The sequence below is a fragment of the Podarcis liolepis genome (genome assembly GCF_965112155.1).
Source record: "Podarcis liolepis genome assembly, chromosome: 3".
Classification (NCBI taxonomy): domain Eukaryota; kingdom Metazoa; phylum Chordata; class Lepidosauria; order Squamata; family Lacertidae; genus Podarcis; species Podarcis liolepis.
In genome coordinates, this window is record NC_139557.1 from 11,098,715 (window position 1) to 11,114,657 (window position 15,943).

At 45.6% G+C, this 15,943-nt stretch overlaps 1 protein-coding gene and 1 long non-coding RNA gene across 3 annotated transcripts in view; both read right to left on the minus strand.

The window, feature by feature from the left end:
* LOC310703557 overlaps positions 1–15,943 on the minus strand; it is a 453,580-nt gene that overhangs the window by 265,346 nt on the left and 172,291 nt on the right. The window lies entirely within an intron of this gene.
* SNAP25 (synaptosome associated protein 25) overlaps positions 7,420–15,943 on the minus strand; it is an 80,483-nt gene continuing 71,959 nt past the window's right edge. For both annotated transcript variants that reach the window (XM_083495929.1, XM_083495928.1), the window contains exons 6-8: positions 13,213–13,338; positions 12,115–12,259; positions 7,420–9,099 (exon numbers count right to left, since the gene is read on the minus strand). In XM_083495929.1, coding sequence (XP_083352055.1) covers positions 9,031–9,099; positions 12,115–12,259; positions 13,213–13,338 — 340 coding nt within the window. In that variant the 3' untranslated portion in view covers positions 7,420–9,030. The remainder of the gene's footprint in view (positions 9,100–12,114; positions 12,260–13,212; positions 13,339–15,943) is intronic.

Below are 15,943 nucleotides of genomic sequence, written 5' to 3' on the forward strand. Positions count from 1 at the left end.
GAATGTGCCTCCCATCAGACTCGAGCCATATTTTCCTAAGGTTAAAGGGCAAGAGCTAATGGGAAAAGCTGGGAAAGGAGGTTGTAAACTGAAGAGGCTTCTTTTTGAAGCTGTTTTTACTGAGTTCCTTTTCTTCTAAAAAGCTATCTATGTTATGTATGAGATTTAATGTAATTATGCAAAGGATTTAGAAAGTAAGAAATGTTAGATTCTTATGTTAGATTCTTATTTCATTGATGGTGTGTGAGAATGTGAACCTAAGATCTCTGTTTAGATAGAATTTAAAACCATGAGCCATCTGTTTTAGCCATTTGTTTTGGAGTGCAGGGGCAACAGGGCAAAAGGTGATCTGGTAATTAAGGTGCCTTGTCGAGGCAAATATAAGATATATGGCTATTTGTCTGCTATTTATGGATAGAAGGAAATATAGCTCTTTGTCTCCCATAAAAAGTAATAGGAAGTGGGTGTATCTTTTATGATTGGTTCTAGCAAACAGCCAATAGGAATTTCAACCAGGCTGATTGGACAGAGGCAGCCAAAGGAGGAGGAAGTGGGTGTATCTTTTATGATTGGTCTAGCAAACAGCCAAAAGGAATTTCAACCAGGCTGATTGGACAGAGGCAGCCAAAGGAGGAGCAAGGGGGCTGGGCTGAGGAAATATAAGTGCTGGCCATCAGGGCTGGAGTGGGCAGAGCTTTTGGTAACCATATACCACTGTGCCTATCATTTATTTGTCTGACAAATAAATTAATATTTTAATTTCTCTATTGCTGCATTGAATATTTCATTCCAGCTAAGCGTTAACCACAAGCAGGGTGCTACAAGAGCAGCACATGGAAACGCCGTTTACCTTCCCGCCGGAGCGGTACCTATTTATCTACTTGCACTTTGACGTGCTTTCGAACTGCTAGGTTGGCAGGAGCAGAGACTGAGAAATGGGAGCTCACCCCGTCGCGGGGATTCGAACCGCTGACCTTCTGATCGGCAAGTCCTAGGCTCTGTGGTTTAACCCACAGCGCCACCCGTGTCCCCGCATGCCACATTAAACTATAGTTTAATATGAACCAGCAGTATATTGGTGCAAAAACTCTGTGATGTTCCTCCCTCCCTCTTGCTCTGCCACACAGCAAGAGTCCAGCTTGTTGCGTCATTCAAACCTGGCTCCATGGCTTGATTACCTCCAAATAATCCAGGGGTAGAAAGCAAATGTTGCTCTTGCTTTACTGCTCTTTTTTTTGCCTACCTGGAAATGCACCTTTGCAGTGCCAAACATTGCAGGGGGCAATTTGCAGGTGTTTGGCACTGTTTTAGAGTGAATTGTACAACGTCAGGTTTTTGGCCAAAACTGTGACCCCGAGGGCACAAAGGGCACCGAGGACTCATTTAGGGCCTATCACGAAACGTGGCATTTTCACTGCCAATAGTTTCAGGGGGCCATTTGCCATCCTTTGGCATCGTCTTTGACTGAATCGCACGGCGAAGGGTTTGGGGCCAAACTGTCACCCTGACATCTAGGAGAAGGAAAACTGTGATTCTAAACCTCCACTGCCTTGCAGAATACCTGCGGGAGAAGAAAAGGGTCAGGAGTAAACCCCAAGCAAATCCTGAGTTTAGTTCCTAAATCGGTTGGATGGCGCCTTGTACGCCTCCTTCCGGCAGCTCCGGCAGCCAAACCTTTGCCAAAGGTCCTGCTCTGCTCTCCTTTGGACCACATCAGCAAGGCCGAGAGAGGGGTCTTATCTTTTGGTCAACCCAGGATCTCCTTGGACTAGACACTACCTAGACTTGTGCCTCGGGGAGGTCGCTTTGGTGCTGCTAACACAGCAGTCCTTTGAGACACATGGAGGCCAACAACCCCCCACACTTTAATGGGGGTGAGCTTTTGGGGAAACATCCTGTCAAAATATCCTTCCCCCCTCTTGGTCCTGTTCTTGCTTATTCTGTTGTGCATCCCATTAAGTGAAACCACACGAGGTTCCCTTCCACTTCTATCATTCTTAGGAACTGCACTCTTGTCCAGTCGATGCACTACAAAGAGAATCACATTACATAACTCATTCTGTGTGTGGCTCTGTGACGTCGGCAGCTAATCCAGTCTAATCCTGCACTTTCTTTGAAGAGCTTCATTTAAAAGCCCCCACTTGGGTATATTTTCAGCTCAGCCTTTAATGGATGGGAGTCCAACGCCCTCCCTTCCCCCTTTGTGCCACACAAAGTACAATCCACGTTGCCTCCGCGCAGAAGGCAGGCGATCAAAACAGGAAACAAGAGACCAGAGGTCAGGGTTGAATGGAATGTTATTTGCTATTTAGATCTCTAGAATGCTGATTCCTCAATTCCAGCTGTTTGCTTGCTGCACCATGACTGGGATTGTACACAGGATGGGATTGTTTTATTTCCTTTCCTCGATTTAGATTTTGCTTTTAAAGAATGCAGCCCAATGAATGTTAATCTTTTTCTTTCTTTTTTTGGTATTTTTAAAAAATTGGTTTTCTTTTCTTCTTTGCACAAAGAATAATGATTCCAGTCCAGTCAAAGGCCTTAGGGGTTGCGGCGCTCATCTCGCTTTCAGGCCGAGGGAGCTGGCGTTTGCCCACAGACAGCTTTCCGGGTCATGTGGCCAGCATGACTAAACCGCTTCGGGCGCAACAGAACACCATGATGGAAACCAGAGCGCATGGAAACGCTGTTTACCTTCCTGCCGCAGCGGTACCTATTTATCTACTTGCACTGGTGTGCTTTCGAACTGCTAGGTTGGCAGGAGCTGGGACAGAGCCACGGGGGCTCACTCCGTCATGGGGATTTGAACTGCCGACCTTCTGATTGGCAAGCCCAAGAGGCTCAGTGGTTTAGACCACAGCGCCACCCGCGTCCCATAATGTGAGAGCATCAAAGCAGGAAATGGGAGCCTGCGTGGCCCTCCCAATGTTGCTGAACTACAGTTCCCACAATAGCTGACCATTTGCCATGCAGGCTAGGGCTAATGGGAGACAGTCCCATTTCCTCCATCCCTGCAGAAAAGCATCGCTGGTTCCGTTGCTTAAGTTGCTTCATTGCTTGTCAAAAACTAGGGGTATGAAAATTATCTGTTCGTTGTGGACAGCAAAAACAGCAGCCAGTGTAACTAGCCCTTCTACTTTCCCCCTTCCAGTTTTCCCTTGTCCTTACCCCCCTCGCCACAAAGACCAGCCTGGTTCACCATCTCTTCCTTTCTCCATCTCTTCCTAGAAGGTCCACTTTTCCGGAGAGTCCTGTGACTCCACACTTCGCCGAGTGGAATCCTCACGATTCAGGCCACAACCATAAAGGACAGGGTGGGAGAGAGAATTTCCTGTCCTTACGCCCTGCTTCGCTTGTGCTGGCAACGCAGAAGTGAGGTCAGAGCATCCTTGTGCTCCTTTGACCTTTCCTGCTTTCCTCCCCTAAAACCCAAGGGAGTAGGATTCAGGTCTAGTGTATTGACGATAATTAGTTTTATTAGTTTTCAATTACAACCCAATGATAGCCCCATTATAACAATGCCAAATTATAATACGTACAGTTAATAAAATCCAATCATTCAAATACCAAACTAAATAATTTAGGTGGCTCCCCATGTGCTAGACTTGATGGTTTGATGATTTTTTATGGTATCTGCATTCCAAAATCTAATTAATTTCAATTACTGCAATATTAATGACTTCTATTTGTGTTAATGATTCAGGTCTATGAGGTAACAGAGTCTATTAGTAAATAGCAGAGAGAAATTCTAGGATTTTGGTTATTTGGGATATGAAGAGAGAATGTTAACTGCAGAAGAATTCCTGGGCTAGCCTAAGCAAAATGACCTGGCCAAGCTAGGGCCATTCAGAAATAATACAGGCCATTGACACCTCAGCTGGAAGAGCACAAGACTCTTAATCTGATTGTTGTGGGTTCAGACCCCATGTTGGACAAAAGGTTTGGGTTGGACTTAGATGATCCTTGTGGTCCCTTCCAACCCTACAATTCTATTATTCTATGACTCAGCATGCCTTAAATCAGTAGTTCCCAAACACCTTATGGACCACTTGAAAACTGCAGAGGGTTTTGGCAGACCACACAATGATTGAAGGCCATTGGTAATGCAAGAGATCTGTTCTCCCCCCCCCAGGTGCAAACAGAAACAGGAAGTGTGGAAGGTTGCCAGGGTAATTGGGTGCGATGTCACAGGAAGAGTTGGAAGACTTTGGCATGAGGATTGGAATGAATCTGGCCGGTTGGCTGAAGGCAGGCTGGAAGAGATGCCTTGCACTCATGAACTGCACTACTGTGGGGAACCAACCCCTCTGGAGATGACCATGCTGTAAGATCTGGGCTCCTTCCATCTAAATTCAGGTGAAAATATGGGACTGGTTGGGTGCAGAGGAATGGTGGGAGGACCCAGCTGGGGAACCCCCGAGGGAAGAAGGCTCAGAGCTTGGAAACTGGTGGTGGTGGGACAATGATGAGTGGTCAGAGGAAGAAAAGGGAGAAGGCTGGGAGGGGGAGGAGCTTCCATCACTCTTTTCTTCCCTCTTCTAGTTCTGAGATACCAGGGTGGAGGGGAGCTTGCAGGAGGGGGAGATGCTTATGAATCTTCACCAACTAGACTCATCTCTGCCTCTTGGCCTTCCTCAACCCACTCTCCTGCTTCTGCTTCTGCCTCTGATTCTGGACTACTCTCTGCCACAGACTCCCCCAGCTCACTAAGCCCAGTTACCCCTTCAGCTTCCGACAACTCCTCTTCTCAGTCTTCTCCCTCTTACAACTCGTCGTCATCCCACCACCATTCCCTGGGCTCTGAGCCATGCGCCTTCTCTTGGGGTTCCCCAGCTGATTCCCCCCACTATTCCCCTGCATCCAACCAGTCCATGACAATATGTGAATGAATCCTATTTCTTAAAGCTATGACAGCCTCTGCTGCATCTTGATTCTTGCAGGGATTGCCTGGACCCCCTAGAAACTTGCCACAGTTTGGCAGAGATTGGGGAGTTGGCATCCAACTTTTGCAACAGTGCTGTCATGGGCTCAGGAGCAGAGGCACAGGGGAGAGAGGAGATGGAGAGCGAATGGGAAGAATCTGAGGGCAGCGGAGGGGAGAATGACAGTGACCCGAGAGATTCCATGAGCCTCTCCAGCAAATCAGAAGATTCCCAGAAGGGGGCGCCGGTGGTCAGGGCAAGGGGGGTCCCAGGGGGGACGCACCAGAAGCAAGGGGCCAGCGGGGACTCCCAAAGCAGCAGCTGGAGATCAGGACCAGCTTCCCCACCAGAGCGTAGCGGGGGGGAAGGTTCCCATTTGTCAGGGCCAGCGTCTCCTCCAGCAGGGAGAGGAGATGAGTCAGGGCTGACCACGCCTCTATCGGAGAGCGGGGGAATGGAGGGGAGGTCAGATCCAGCTAGCCTCCCTGAAGGGGAGAGCAGTGACAGGAGCAGTGTAACGGTCAGGAGGAAGGTGACCGGCTGGGCGCGCGCGCCAAGTTCAAATGTACAGGCGCGCGGGACAGCAGAAAACCCGGATTGGGAACCAGGTCCTAAAGCCCGCCGGAAGCAGGGGGAAGACTCAGGGGACTCAGCGTCAGAAGAGTTTAGGAAGGGGGAGACCCCAGCGGACAGGCGAACCCAGAGGAGGAAAGAGCAAAGGAAGAGGTGGAGCAAGGCTAGAGTCTTAAACTGGTGTCTGGGGGGAGGAGACTCAGACGGAGCTTCAGCGGTCTAGAGCTTCAGACGTAGAGGTGCACGCTACGGCTGTGGAAGTGAAACTGAACTTCAATAAAGACTTTTGTATATAACAACGACCTGGCGTTGGTCCTTTGTGAGCTGGGACCTAGGGCAGCTCTGACAAGTGCGTTTTGCTTGTTTTGGATCCATGTCTTCACCGAGTTGTATGGACAATCTATCCAAAAGATAAATTGTCTTTCGAGGAGTTAGTGATCTGACATGGTTACCCTTCCTGCCTCTGTTCCTTTCCCCTTCTTATCACTTGCTAAGTTCTTTGATGTCATGAGAAAAACCTTTAATGTCCCAATCAATTGGGAGGAAGTGATAGTGCTAGGCAACTTCTTTGATGTTGGACATTGTTTTGAGAAAGTGAGGCATTGGGAGGGGGTGGCTAATGAATAATTCTGCACATAGCCGCTAATCGATAATCTGCACATAGCCACTAATGAATGATCTGCACGTAGCCAGTAATGAATGATTTGCATGTAGCCAGTAATGAATGATCTACACATAAAGGTAAAGGTACCCCTGACCATTAGGTCAAGTCGTGGCTGACTCTGGGGTTGCGGTGCTCATCTCGCTTTATTGGCCGAGGGAGCCAGCATACAGCTTCCGGGTCATGTGGCCAGCAGGACTAAGCCACTTTTGGCGAACCAGAGCAGCGCACGGAAATGTCGTTTACCTTCCCGCCGGAGCAGTACCTATTTATCTACTTGCACTTTTGATGTGCTTTCGAACTGCTAGGTTGGCAGGAGCAGGGATCGAGCAACGGGAGCTCACCCTGTGGCAGGGATTTGAACCGCCGACCCACAGCACCACCCGCGTCCCAATCTGCACATAGTCATGAATAATCTGCACATAGCCACCAATGAATAATCTGCACATAGCCAGTAATGAATGATCTGCATGTAGCCAATTGGGGAAGCCACACAGGCTAGCTATGTCTAAATTGGATGGTTTTGGGCAGAGTTAAGGAGAAGCTCATGCACAGATCAATTGGTCATAGGGCCGCGCCAACTGAGTCACTTTACTGCCAGTGTGGTGTAGTGGTTATGCTGGGTGACCTTGAGCCAGTCACACTTTTTTGAAGTCTCTCAGCCCCACTCACCTCACAGAGTGTTTGTTGTGGGGGAGGGAGGGAAAGGAGAATGTTAGCCGCTTTGAGACTCCTGAAGGGGAGTGAAAGGCGGGATATCAAATCCAAACTCTTTTTCTTCTTCTTCTTGAGGGCTTCCCAGTGGCAGAATGAAGCACTTGCCTGGTATGTACATATTGCTTGCTGTTTAGAATGAAATCTTTAATCTTCTCACTCACTTGTGTTTTGTATTGCTTCTGAAACTCATTTTAAAAGAAGCACCTTGCATTTGGCAAGACATCTCCTGGCGCACTCTGGGGGAGATTCCATGGAGGTGGCGAGGAGCCCAGGGTAGCAACATCTCCCTCTATCTTTCTACCCTCACAAGAGGGAGAACTGAAATATCCTAGGGCTGCAGGGATGCCACAGATCTGCAGGGCAGGGCTATTTTCACTGCTCACCTCAAACACAAAATTTCCATTGCGTTTCGGGAGGCAGGTTGCTTGCTCAGAATCACCTGGGCCACCTGATCGGCACAGAATCCCTTTCTTTCCTGATGGGTGGGGAATAACAAGGTGTGAGCAGCAAAGAGCCAACAAAAACAGATTAAGAAAAAAGCCTTCGGAGGGTCTATCATTTTTAATATTTTTAAACTAGCTACAAAATGTCAATCACGTCACAAACTGACAGGAGACAGAAGGAATTTCATAGTACATGCGGCAACTATATTTAATCTCACAGTTTTATCTAGATTTTCATTCATGTAGGTTATTTTTTGTTTTTTGTTTTTTAATTAATAACAGCTACTAAACATCGCAGTGATTTTGGTGTGCATAGCTCTAGGTAAGCAAACAGAGAACTCTACCAATAACAAACCACATTGGGGGAGGGGGAGAGAAATGGAAAGAGAGAGAGAGGAGAGAGAGAGAGTAGCTAGAAAGATAGAGAGAGCCTTATAAAAATTACATTTCTCTGCAACATTTCATATGATAGCCATTCCCTCCCCCCCCGAAAAAAGACAGTCTTTGAAAGCAGCAGACAAACTATATATATTACACTTATTTCTTATTTGTTGATGCTTTTTTCTTCATTTTTAAATTTTTTTTTTGTCGTCGACAATAGTATCAGCCAAACATTTAATTTGCTGGCAATGGTTAAATGAGTGCCAAATCCATCTCTTTTTGAAATTAAAAGTAAGGGAAAAAAAGAAAAAAAGAAAAGAAAAGAAATGAACATGGCTCATAACTATATATATTTATATTTATAATATAATATAATATATATATATATATTGACAAGAAGAAATAAATGGCACTACTGCAAACTTGCTGGTATTATAACATAGTCCTGACAGTGTCCCAATACGGAGCATGCTAATTTAATTTTTTTTCTTTTTGTTGTTGTTGATGTTGCTACTGCCATGGAAAAGTCTCACTTCAGTTAAGGAGTCTAAAAGTCTATTTCTCATGCAATAAATGCATAAAATCACGTCACTTTTTATTTATTAGTATCATTATTTTTTTAGTGCAATGCTTGTTAAAACTTATAGAATTCCACACTGTCTAATCAATGAACTCATAACGACCAATGGAGAGAGCGATGGAGAACCAAGAAAGAGAGAGAGAAAAAGAGAGAAAAACACCAAATTCTTAAGTGCTTAAACGACATGACACCCAAAGAAAATATTCTTGCGGGTGGCTCTGTGGAATGTTAACAGTTTTACAAGAACAATACTGTATAGTTAAAAGTTTAACAGCACGTTGAGCATTCCTACATTTTTTGTCATTCAGCAAAAAACATCATAAAGTTGTTGTTGTTGTTTAAAAAAACCTCACCAACCAAAAACAGACAGACAGAAAGAAAGAAATGCGGGGAGAGGGAGAGGGGAGGGAGGGGGCAATAGAAATCCAACAAATATATCGAACGTTGTCATGAGCTATAGCCATCGAATCGGTACTATATACAACCTTTGGAAAGGAAGAGATCTGGAAGATAATAATTTACAAGTATCATTTTTGGAAAGCTGACAACCTACACAGGACAACATTTACAACTGGGATATGGGCTGGGCTGGGAGAGCAGAAGGAGAGGGGTGGGGTGGTGGTTGTTGTTGTGTGTGTGTTTTTTTGATATGTGCATGTGTGCAAACCTAGTTGGTAAATACCATGAGAAAAAAGCATGAAAGTGCTGCCCTTGCGGACAGTGTTTAGAAGGAGAATCAGCACAGGGGCACATCTAACCGCTGCCCAGCATTTTTGTTGCACGTTGATTGGCCTCATCAATCCTAGTTTTGTTGGAAACAGCCTAGATGGGAAAAAGAGAGAGAGAGAGAGATGTAATTGTGGAATAGGTGCAACAGAGCAACTGAGTTGGCTGAAGTTTATCCTGAGTAATGTTCCAGTCCAGTCTACCTGGGGATGACCCAGGTTGCTTAGAGCTGGTGAGAAATGAGCCAACCACCATCTTTATTTCCTTAGAGCAGCCTTTCTCAACCTTGGGTTCCGAGAAATTGTTGGACTACAACTATCATTCTTTTCCTTTCCCTACTGTGATGGAACCCCTATTTGGGGACTTCCCTGGCTTTTCTGGCCCACGTAGGACCAGTCTGGATAGTTGGCCTTGGTGAAGATTTGACGTTTTCTCCCCCCAATCAGTTTTTGATCTGGGCTTCCACTGAAATGAGGCTGCATTTTAAGTAGTATTTTAATCTTGTTTTTAAGTTGTATTTTAATCAATTGTTTTTATACCTGATCTTAGCCGCCCTGAGCCCGGACTTGGCCGGGAATGGCAGAGTATAAAAATCAATCAATCAATCAATCATTCCTAGCTAGTGTCATGGACGATGGGAGCTATGGTTCGAGAACATCTGGGAACCAAGATGAGCGAGGGTCTGGAAACGAAGCCTTGTGAGGAACAGTTGAGGGATCTGAGTAGGTTTAGCCTGGTACAGAGGAGATTGAGAGGAGATGTGATAGCCATCTTGAAATATCTCAAGGGCTGTTGCATGGAAGATGGAGCAAGCTTGTTTTCTCCTGCTCTGCTTCAAGTTACAAGAAGGGAGATTCCGACTAAACACCAGGAAGAACTTTCATAGAATCATAGAGTTGGAAGAGACCACAAGGGCCATCGAGTCCAACCCCCTGCCAAGCAGGAAACACCATCAGAGCACTCCTGACATATGGTTGTCAAGCCTCTGCTTAAAGACCTCCAAAGCAGGAGACTCCACCACACTCCTTGGCAGCAAATCCCACTGTCGAACAGCTCTTACTGTCAGGAAGTTCTTCCTAATGTTTAGGTGGAATCTTCTTTCTTGTAGTTTGGATCCATTGCTCCGTGTCCGCTTCTCTGGAGCAGCAGAAAACAACCTTTCTCCCTCCTCTGGCAGTAAGATGCTGTTTGACAGTGGAACAGGCTCCCTCCGAAAGTGGTGGACTCTCCTTCCTTGGAGGTTTTTAAGCAGAGGTTGGATCAGTCATGGATGCTTTACCTGAGATTCCTGCATTGCAGGGGTTTGGACTAGATGACCAACTCTACAATGGTATGATTCTGTGATTCTTTGATTCTAGATACATGCAGAGTAGACAATAAAGCCAAATTCACATTCAGATGAGCTGAACTTTCCACTTACTGATAGCTACTGTGTGCAAGTGTAAAAAGGTCTTCTGCAGTGATGAGGAGTTCCAGAACTTCAGGATAAAGCATGATGCATTTTATATTTGGATTGAAAGGGGCCGTTCCAGTTCCCTTAACAAATGGTACAGCTGGGCATTGACAAGCTAACGTTGCTATACAGTGGTGCCCCGCAAGACGAATGCCTCGCAAGACGGAAAACCCGCGAGACGAAAGGGTTTTCCGTTTTGGAGGTGCTTTGCAAAACGAATTTCCTATGGGCTTGCTTCGCAAGACGAAAATGTCTTGCGAGTTCCTGCAGGGTTTTGTTCCTCCCCCCCTTTTTCCCAAGCCGCTAAGCCGCTTATCAGCTGATCCTAAGCCGCTAAGCCGCTTAACAGCTGATCCGCTAAGCCGCTTATCAGCTGATCCGCTAAGCCGCTTAACAGCTGATCCGCTAAGCCACTAAGCCGCTTATCAGCTGATCCGCTAAGCCGCTAAACCGCTTATCAGCTGGTCCGCTAAACCCACTAAGCCGCTAATAGCGCTAATCCGCTAAGTCGCTAATGGGCTTGCTTCGCAAGACGAAAAAACCGCAAGACGAAGAGACTCGCGGAACGGATTCTTTTCGTCTTGCGAGGCACCACTGTACTTATTCTCGAGTCCGATGAGGATCTGTCACTACATTCAGTTACTGGATAAAGAAAATTACCTAGCTGTGAATTTCATTCCCTGAAGGTGTGCATTTGTGGCAGTCTCAATCTTACATTCCTATCTTTTGCGCATGGTGAGATACCTGTCTATTTTTTTTCCTGATTTTATCTTTTGATACCTAGTCCTATACGCATTATGGAGGAATTATCTTCTGAGGCAACCAAAGACTTCTGGAAGGTTGGGAACTCTCCTTTATTGGAAGTTTCAAAGCAGATGTTGGATGGCCATATGTCATGGATGTTTTAGTGAGATTCCTGCCTTGTAGGAGGCTGAATTAGATGACCTCAGGGTCCCTTTCAAGTCTACAATTCTATTATCTGGGAACTCAAGGTTGAGAAAGGCTGGCCTAGAGGTATCTATCTAGACCACAAACAACACCACATGCGAATTTCAGGCAAATGTCATGAGGCTTATGCCTTGAAGCCTTTATATACTGCTAAAAAGGAAGTCCCTGCACCCATCACTTTAGCATAGAAGCTAAATGTTTTGCCCCGAAAGGTAAAGGTACCCCTAACCATTAGGTCCAGTCGCGGATGACTCTGGGGTTGCGTGCTCATATTGCTCTATAGGCCGAGGGAGCTGGCGTTTGTCTGCAGACAGCTTCCAGGTCATGTGGCCAGCATGACTAAGCCGCTTCTGGCGAACCAGAGCAGCGCACTGAAATGCCGTTTACCTTCCCGCCGGAGTGGTACCTATTTATCTACTTGCACTTTGACGTGCTTTCAAACTGCTAGGTTGGCAGGAGCTGGGACTGAACAATGGGAGCTCACCCCGTTGCCGGGATTCGAACCGCCGACCTTCTGATCGGCAAGCCCTAGGCTCTGTGGTTTGGACCACAGTGCCACCCGCATCCCTACAACCCCTACAACCCCACAAACTAGGGGGGGAAATTAATCACACTCTTAGTTTTTATCCCAACATTTTGATCCAGAAAAAAAACTTATTATCATGCTCAGAACAAGGAACATAGGGTACGAACAGCAGGCCAACTCTTACCTTCTCCATGATCCTGTCAATTTGGCGGTTCTGTGTGTCAATCTCATTGCCCATATCCAGGGCCATGTGACGGAGATTGCCAATGATGCCACTGACTTGTTCCAGATTTTCATCCATCTCACCTTCTCGGGCATCATTTGTTACCCTGTCAAGGAGTAAGGAGTAAAGGTGATCTGAACTGTATCATAAAGCTACATATTCATCCCAAACTGCTAGACTTCTTTGCCTGTTCAGAGCAATGCACTTGATCGCTTCTTACTGTCAGAAAGTCATGAAACAGGTGCTCATTTCTAAGCCACGCAGGAAAGATTTTATCCTGAAGTGTGGTATATACATCCTTAAAAGACAGAGATAATAATTTGCCTCCATAATACTTCTCTATCAGATAGGTTCTTCACCGTGATGAACCCTTGGAGCCCACTGGACTGACCGAGGCAAAATCTCCATCCTGAACCCTTTTTGGCGTTGGGTATGAGTGACAACCAAAAGCTTTTCAGATGCAAACACACACCTGGACGATTTGATAAGGGTTTGATAGACTAGCGGTAGACGGCAGTAGCTGAACCTGTCCATTTCAGTTTCTCCAGTTTCTCACTGCTGAGTACAGTGGTACCTTGGGTTAAGTACTTAATTCGTTCCAGAGGTCCGTTCTTAACCTGAAACTGTTCTTAACCTGAAGCACCACTTTAGTTAATGGGGCTTCCCACTGCTGCCGCACTGCCGTCGTGCGATTTCTGTTCTCAGCCTGAAGCAAAGTTCTTAACCCGAGGTACTATTTCTGGGTTAGCGGAGTCTGTAACCTGAAGCGTATGTAACCCGAGGTACCACTGTACTCTTTTATCCTTTTACAAGTCCCCCAACCTGCGGGCCAATCTGAAGTTTTTTCAGAACCCCTCCCACCTAGGACAAAGGATGTCAGTGGAAATTTACAAACAACTCGGACTCATTTGACTTGGATGTTGTCAACTTGGAGAATAAACAACAGTACAGCATCACCACAAACCCTCTCCGTAGGACCATATGGTCTGAATGTGCCCGTTACAGGAAAGAAAGAGGGGTAAGAATGGGTAAAAATAAGATTCCCAGAACAAGCCTCACCTGCGGATAAATCCACCGCTGATAGCCATCTGTTCTCGCTCATCCACAACGCGTGCCGGCTGGCTGGCTACAACCCCATCTTGATTATTCCCCCAGGCTTTTTTATAAGCATCACTCGATTTAAGCCTATGCAAAAAGAGACGGTGAGTAACGAAGCAGAAACTGGGCGGAAGCAACTGCAAGAAATGTGACGATTGTTATTTCTTCAAGCTAAGAGCCGAGTCAAGCAAATGAGCGTTTCATACAAGGGGGTGGGACGGGACAGTCTGGTATACCGATATATCATACAACTGAACAAAAGGATTGATTTCATTTTCATTGTTTTGCTGCCACAACGACTGCGATGTTTAGAAATTTCATTTCCAATCAAGTCGCCTGCGATTGCCAAGTCAGCAAGAATTTGGGCTTGCGTTTTTGTTGTTGTTTTGTTTTGTTTTTTTTAAAAAATGAAACACAACTAGAAAACCTGTATTTCATGACACATGGGATATTTGGACATATGACACAGAGAACATACGGCCGTACAGACATGAAGACAGAAACCACAGAGGGTAGTGTGTACATCACAGCGACAGATTAAGATTAAACGACACACAGATCTGGTCTCTTTTGAACACAGAACCATGGCCAACTTGCTTTTTTATGTGTGGCACAATAATCTTCTGTATCCCCCAAACGTTTCAGTGATTTCCAGTGAAATCAATCTTGGCTTGTTTGACTTCTGGGGTCATATATGGCAATTTAGATTAGATATTTTAATAATATATCGGTACTTGGAAAGAATATACATCCAGAGTTGATGTACAAACCTTTGTCCACAGAGACAAAAAGTAAAATTAGGCCATAGTGGGATGAGTGCGGGAAAAATGAAGAAACAGATAAATAACTATAATACAAGCATGTGTAGCAGTTGAGCATCAGAAAGGGAAATTCTTCTAGATATAATTTTTTTTTCATGCACCAGCTACAGGCATGAATAAGAAAGTGAAGCATTCTCCGTAAAGCACAGCTAACCCCAGTGGTTCAAACATTCTCTTAATGCACTAGCAGTAACAGCCTACGCAGCGAGTGGGACACAGGCAAAAATGGATCTTCAGCTATGTTGCAAATCTTAAAACGTTCAGCCCTGGAAAGCCACGTCTTGGAGAGCCACGTTGTGAATTCAATTGCACAGGGCAACCGAAGAGCCATCTTTGACTGAGTCGCCACAGAGAAGTTAAAATCCAGGCATACCAGGAGGCGACAGATAATATTAGCATGCGCAGCATTCCTTTGGGTTGTTTCAGAACAAAAGCTATCCGAGATTACAAACTGGACGTGATGGAAGCTCATTGTCAGAATTATCAGCCTTTCAGGAAGTCCCTCTTGGGGATTTAAACCAAAGATGGCAATTAGTTTTATTAATGAGGTATGTACAAGTCTGTGCTTTAAATATGAAGCTCTCCTATCTGAGTGAAGAAAGGAGAAGATGAAAATTTGGAGTGCCGTTAGTAAGAAATGTCCAGTATTGCTACTTCGTAATAGTGGCACGTATGATCTGAACACTGTTCAATGTTTTCCATTTGGCCATAGATTTCAAACAATGTGCTAATCAACAACACTATTAATGAGTGCTGTATTTTATAAATTGCTTGAAGAAAGATGTTTTAAGTTGGGTTCTTTTGGAGACTGAGTGGGCTAAATGAAGAATCCTTACTACAGTCAAACCTCGGTTCTCAAACGGCTCCATTTTTTAACGTTTTGGCTCCCGAAAGCTGAAAACCAGGAAGTAACTGCTCCAGTTTTTGAACGATTTTCAGAAGCTGAACGGGCTACATGGCTTCTGTTTTGAGTTTCCCTATTCTATTGAAGCTTCCGCTTTCAGTTTTCAGTTGTCAAACATTTCAGAAGTCAAATGGTTTTCCAGAACGGATTACATTTGCCAACCAAGGTTTGACTGCAGTTCCATAAACCACCATTGGACTTAATAACACAAACATATATTTGCTGACCCAGGTGTTAGTTTCATTGCCCTCAATGTCAACACAGGAATGAATCACATTGAACTCAGTGGGTCTTCTTTATGAGTAGACATGCATAGGACTGCATTGTTAATTTAGAAGTAAAGGTAAAGGTACCCCTGCCCATACGGGCCAGTCTTGCCAGACTCTAGGGTTGTGCGCTCATCTCACTCTATAGGCCGGGAGCCAGCGCTGTCCGCAGACACTTCCGTGTCACGTGGCCAGTGTGACAAGCTGCATCTGGCGAGCCAGCGCAGCACACAGAATGCCGTTTACCTTCCCGCTGGCAAGCGGTCCCTATTTATCTACTTGCACCCGGAGGTGCTTTTGAACTGCTAGGTTGGCAGGCGCTGGGACCGAACGACGGGAGCGCACCCCACCGTGGGGATTCGAACCGCCGACCATGCGATCGGCAAGTCCTAGGCGCTGAGGTTTTACCCACAGCGCCACCCGCGTCCCTAAGTTAGAAGTAAGTTGCATTAAAATCAAGAGGCCTTACTTCTGAATAAATATAGTTAGGGTTGTGCTGTCCAGCTGAAATCCTAGGGATATTTGGTAGTAAGGCCCATAAAACTCATTAGGGTGTGCTTCTTAATAACCATACAGATGAACAGGCTGCATACTAGCAGGGATTGTTAGAAGAAGTTGCTGTGTTGCTTGATAAGCAATCCAGAAATTTTTTGTTGTATGTTGTTGGTTATCTTTTTGGCTTTGACTTGATTTTATCTGTT